We start from the raw sequence: 5,850 nt of genomic DNA, 5'->3' as shown, positions 1-5,850 counted from the left end.
GCAGGAAGCCCACCTGGGACATCAACGCCCCAAAGCTGCCGCAGGTACCGGGGTTGGGGGGGGCTGCAGGGGTAGAAAACCCCTGGCTGGCTATAACGCGGGGTGAGGCAGCTGGGGTACTGGGGGAGGGGGAAAAACCCCTTCTCTCTGAGCAAATCTCTGGTTTATGGCAGGTTTCCTTCTCCTGCATCTTTTCAAATATAATTTTAAGGGTCTTGATGGGCTGCAGTAGTCCTTAAAAAATTGTTTGTAAGAAAAATGTGGATTTGATACCCAGCTTTGGCCAGCTGTGTCTGAGCTCCTGGAACAGTCTTCAGCTCCACTGTTTGGCTGGTTTCCTTCTCCCTTATTCCCCATTTAAAGAAATGTTAAAAATGAGCTTGAAATTACTATTTTCTGCTACTACAACTTAAGCTATCTAAATATTTCAATAGTTTATTGATGTGACATTTTATTGCCAATGAGCACTCCACTTTTTTCTAATTGTGAACTCTGAATACATTGTTAATTCACAACTTTTCTTCCATCTTAGAGTTTATTTAATTTTGCACATTCTGTGCAATTACAGAATGGCTTAACACTGTAAATTAAGTGCTGGTGTTCACTGGGATTGCTCACATGTGGTATGTATGTCTGTTAAATGAGTGTTGCAGGAACTCTTTACTTGCACTGAAAATATTTGGAGTTTAAAATGTAATTCTTTTGTTGTTCTGGTAATTATAGTTTGGTAAGGAACTCTAGAAAGCCAGTGAAATCCCAAATTGAAACATTCTTTCTCACAACCACTATATATTGGAAGTATATTTGCAATGGCAAACTTTTATTTCTGAGGTTTTGGGGGTCGTTTTTTTGTTTTCATTTGGTTTTGGTGGGTTTTTTGCAGAAGCCTCATTCAACTCATATTAGATGCACTTTAAGAAACTATTCCTTAGCTAAAACTTTTAGTTTCCAGCTTGTAGGTGCGTGGTCCTACAATGAGGAGAACTTAATAGCATGAGCAGGGTGGTTTCTGTTCTGTCTGGGTGTGTTGGTGGTAGACCAGTCAGTAAGTTCTGGTAACAAGGCTGATGCCTCATGGCAAAGTAACCCCACTGCAAAGAGATCTAAATCAACAAATTATGTTATTATGGATCATGATGCAAAAGAGGAAAGGATCTTTGACTTTCTTTGGAGACATGGGAGCCCAGACTGATTTCCCCTTTTATAGAGCATTTCTGAATAAGCTATTCTTTCAATATTTTTTTTTTCTGCTGCTTGGGTAGCTATAGAAAAAGCCCATTTTTTTTCCCCCTCATATATTTTGTAACAGAGCAAAACCATCAGGTTGCAATATTCTATCAATATTCTCTCACCTTCTTCCTTGCTGCCTCACCCTCCTAACCCCACTTGCTCTTCTGCAGGAGCCCAAACATTTTGACTCCTTCCAAGAATGGCCCGATGGCTACGTGCGCTTCATCTACTCCAGCGAGGAGAAGAACGCGCAGAGACACCTCAGCGGCTGGGCCATGCGAAACACCAACAACCACAACTGCCAGATCCTCAAGAAGTCCTGCCTTGGCGTGGTGGTGTGTGCCAGGAGCTGTGCTCTGCCCGGGGGGACCAGGCTGCAGCTTCGTCCTGCCATCTGCGACAAGGCTCGGCAGAAGCAGCAAAGTGAGAAGCACCCAAGGAGAAGCAGGGGATGCCCAAGGGAATCCACTTCTTTCAGCTGGGCTTGATTTCTAAACTAGGAACACCCATTGCAAAGAGTGTGATGAATATATTTAGTTCTAAACTTCATCAACATCTGTCTGTAAATACTTCAGGGGCAATGGATCTACAATCCTTTCACGCATTAACGTTTATATCAAATATACAGCACTAGTCCCTGCCATTCTTGGTAGTCCATGTGATTTGGCAGCTGAAGGAACTGGGATTGTTTAGTCTGGAGAATAGGCTGAGGGGAGACCTTCTCACTCTCTACAGCTACCTGAAAGGAGGGTGTAGAGAGGTGGGGTTGGTCTCTTCTCCCAGTTAATCAGCGATAGGACAAGAGGTAATGGTCTCAAGTTGTGCCAGGGGAGGTTCAGGTTGGATATTTGGAAAAAAAAATCTTCTCCAAGAGTGGTCAGACATTGGAACGGGCTGCTCAGGGAAGTGGTGGAGTCACCATCCCTGGAGGTGTTCAAGAAACATGTAGATGTAGCACTCAGGGACATGGTTTAGTGAGCACAGTGGTGATGAGTTGGTAGTTGGACTGGATGACCTTAGAGGTCTTTTCCAACCTGGATGATTATGTGATTCTATATTGCATTTTCTTGTATACCATATTGTCATCTGAACTTCAGTGAAGGCTGCTCTTGAGCTCTGTTTACTCTCAGGTGATGCCCTCACCTTTAACCAGTGTCTTCAATAGTTTCTTTATCTCTACTTGCAGAGAAAGCCTGCCCAAACTGTAACTCAGCCCTTGAGCTGATTCCTTGCCGAGGACACAGTGGCTATCCAGTCACTAACTTCTGGAGGCTTGATGGCAAAGCAATATTTTTCCAGGTAAAAAGCACGCATACACATGCATATAAAAATTACATCCATATATATATAAATATATGTATATAAACTTATGTCTATATGTATAAAAAATGTCTATATAAAGATTATATATAAAAATATCTGTCTATATAAATTCTATGTGGCAAAAACAAATGAAACAGTAACAACTTGGCTGCCTTTTTAAAAACATTCCTTGAGGGTTAACCAGATTAAATTTAAACTGTGATATCCTTACAGATGTCTAAAATTCTCAGGATGCAAGTATGAACAAAAAGGTTGTCCTACACACTGATGTGTCTGACAACTGAATCTCACCAAGGACCTAATATTTATTTTCTATTAAATGAGGAAAGGAAAGCCTCATCTAAATTGCACAAGTTAAAATATGAAAATTCCACTCTCACTGAAATTACCTTTTGAATTTTAAAAGTTTTTTAAAACTTGCCAGAAAAAAAAAGGAAATTTAGAAAGCTAAAATTTGAAATTTCATGTTAATTTCTTTTTCTTTAGCAACATTAGGACAAAAAATTAACAAAAATCTTCTGTTCCATGAGATCACCTTGTCTGCTGGATGATTTTTTTCCTCCCCAACCCAAACTGCAGTGAATTCTGTTCTCCAGCCAGTAAATGGAAGCAAACAGGCTGCATTCCCAAATTATCACATGGCTTTTGATGGGTGTTTTTGATTCAGATATCATTACAGATGTGCAAAACCTGAAGATTTTTACCATCAAAACAGCTAATAAATCCTCACTTAAAATTTATTATTTGAGAAAGGACAGCATTTTAAAAGCAATCTAAATTTCCTCCTTTGCATTAGGGACTATGTGCAGGTTGATATAGGGAAATGTAACGGAGAAGTAGAATACATTGTTTTATCACGTATCAATATAGCTTTGGATACATAAATCTGTGCATCCACAGATGTTTCAAGGCATCTTTGCATGGTTTTCCTGGGTATACTTTCCAGTCCTACTCAAGATGGTGTTTATTCTTTTTAGAGAGTATTTATTATTTGGTCGTATGAAACCTCTTGAAAGTCTATTTATGCTGGTTTAGAGGTGGCTGTTTTAAAGCAGAACTGAGATCCTGGTCTGCAGAAACCCAAACAAACTAATTTTATAGTATTGTTTTTCTTTGGTTATGATCAACCAGTCCTGAATGTCACAGACATAGGTAGCACCTTTGCTCCTTCATCATCCAGCTCTGCAATCCTCACTGACTTCTAGCTCATTTTTTACTTCTATCTACCTGCAAATCATGGCTTATTTTATTTGCTTTTTAAATATTTAATCTCTTCTTTTTGTTTAGTTTCTCTTCCCTGTTCTTTTGTGCCAAATCACAGACCATGCTGTGACTACCTCTTATTCCACTTAATGCATTTTCTCTTCTTTTACCTCCTTCCAGTTCACACCTAATTCTTTGTTAATCCTAATACAGGCTAAAGGAGTCCATGACCACCCCAGGCCAGAGAGTAAATTGGAGGCAGAAGCAAGACGAAGTGCAATTAAGAAGCAAATGTCCTCTTCTCACCATTCCCAGAAAAAGAGACCTCTCAACTCAGAGGTAAGTTAAAGCCATTAGTCAATTAAAAGGTGTCACAAGCATGTACTGGAGATCCCAAGGCAAAAACAAAGCTTTACATCACACTACTTCTGTCCATTTGGGGCTGAAATGAGCAATAGCACAAGTGTTGAGACGTATACATATGTGTGGGCAGTATCCATTCCCAAATCTCAAATATCTACTTGTCCTTTGCAGGCAGGAAGGTCCCATGACAGTGGTGGCTATGTCAATAACCTACAGAATCTACCCTGCGTGGATAGCCCAGAAAGAGTTAGTATCATTGCAGACAACAATTTTTCAATTCCAACTCAGTCTTACCCTTCACTGCAAAACACTGACCTCTACAAAGCATCGTACGACCCAACCAGCTTCCAAGAGGACCAGCTATCACCATACCCAAAGTGTCCCAACCCAAGGATCTACATGCCCAGGCCATGCAGCTATGAGTTTGGAGTTCCTACCTTTATAAGCTCCAGCCCTTACCCAACATTTTACAAAGATCTGACAAGTCCTGCCATCGATGCTGACCCCCTTGGTTTGAATGGATCTCACTACAACACTGTGACCACCCATGAAAAGAGCTTTGATAACTCTGGTAGACATTACGGACTGAAACCAGCTTGGGGGAAAACCAGCAGTGGAGACCGGATTGACTATGGACAGGTGCAAACAAGTGCTAACCACCCTTACTATGGTGGGGACTATCCCTGCAGGTATGGTCCTAGCCCCTCTCCCATAGCCCCACCATTGCAAACTGTCATCACAACCACCACCAAGGTGTCCTACCAGGCCTACAAGCCCTCCGGACTGAAATACAGCGACAACATCTGCGATATGAAAAATCTTCAGAGCTATACCCACATGGCAGAAAACTTCTCAGGCACTATCTATTCAGGGATGAAGATTCAGGAAGACTTTGGCATGATAAAGTCAGCATTGCTCTACCAGCATGACCCAGTCCCCACAAAGTCTGAACCAGCTGAGAGCGTGGAGACCTATCGGTATGGGCCACCGTTGGGGAACAGCTACACTGAGCATGAAGGACAGACCTTAAGGTTTGAGAGTGCTGAGTATTGACTAAAAGCTGCCTGAATGGCAAATATGTGCAGTTAGGAAAATACATTCTTGTGCTGACCATGTACATGCTAATCCAAGTGGTTTGGGATTTGAGGAGAGGTGAGGAAGCAGAACATCCCAACAGCTTATTTCCCCAAAAGTGCCTTTCTGAAGCTGTGCTGACTGAAGCATATTTCCCACAAAATTTGATACCAGCCCCACCTAATCTCTAAAATGGCATGAGGAGCTGAGCCCCAGACATGCTGGGGCAAAGGCAGTGTGGAGGCACAGCACCTCTGGAAGTCACCAGCCTCCTTTGATGGGGAATGCAATCTTCTTGTAGCCGCAACTCCTGTCAGATGCCTCCAGCTTTGAGGGAAAATGCTCTATCTGTAAAAAAGAAAATGCTTGCCTGGTAATGGAAAAAAAAGCTGAAGGAAGGTGGCTATAGAGTCAACTGAAAGAAATGGCAGAAAATGAAAGCAAGACAATTTGCTGAATAATTCACCTGAATGGGATCCGTTCACCTGCTGTGGTCCATCTGATGAATGGGAAGACCAGCTAAGTTTCTCTGACATGAGAAATGAAAAACCTGCACTCTAACTCCATGATATAGAAATAATTGAATATAGAAATAACATAGAAATTATTGAAACATCAGATCCCTTGCTTGTGCCAGATCTCTTTGAAGTGACTGTA

At 41.6% G+C, this 5,850-nt stretch overlaps 1 protein-coding gene across 1 annotated transcript in view; it reads left to right on the top strand.

The window, feature by feature from the left end:
• GCM2 (glial cells missing transcription factor 2) overlaps nucleotides 1-5,172 on the top strand; it is a 6,364-nt gene extending 1,192 nt beyond the window's left edge. Inside the window, exons 2-6 of the mRNA XM_029085296.1 lie at nucleotides 5-44; nucleotides 1,401-1,653; nucleotides 2,417-2,529; nucleotides 3,970-4,095; nucleotides 4,291-5,172. Of these exons, the coding sequence (XP_028941129.1) occupies nucleotides 5-44; nucleotides 1,401-1,653; nucleotides 2,417-2,529; nucleotides 3,970-4,095; nucleotides 4,291-5,172 (1,414 nt within the window). The remainder of the gene's footprint in view (nucleotides 1-4; nucleotides 45-1,400; nucleotides 1,654-2,416; nucleotides 2,530-3,969; nucleotides 4,096-4,290) is intronic.
• The last annotated feature ends 678 nt before the right edge of the window (nucleotides 5,173-5,850 follow it).

Source organism: Antrostomus carolinensis, unplaced genomic scaffold, assembly GCF_000700745.2.
Source record: "Antrostomus carolinensis isolate BGI_N321 unplaced genomic scaffold, ASM70074v2 scaffold10656, whole genome shotgun sequence".
Lineage (NCBI taxonomy): Eukaryota > Metazoa > Chordata > Aves > Caprimulgiformes > Caprimulgidae > Antrostomus > Antrostomus carolinensis.
The sequence above is the reverse complement of the archived record's forward strand: the minus strand, read 5'-3'. Positions and strand labels throughout refer to the sequence as shown.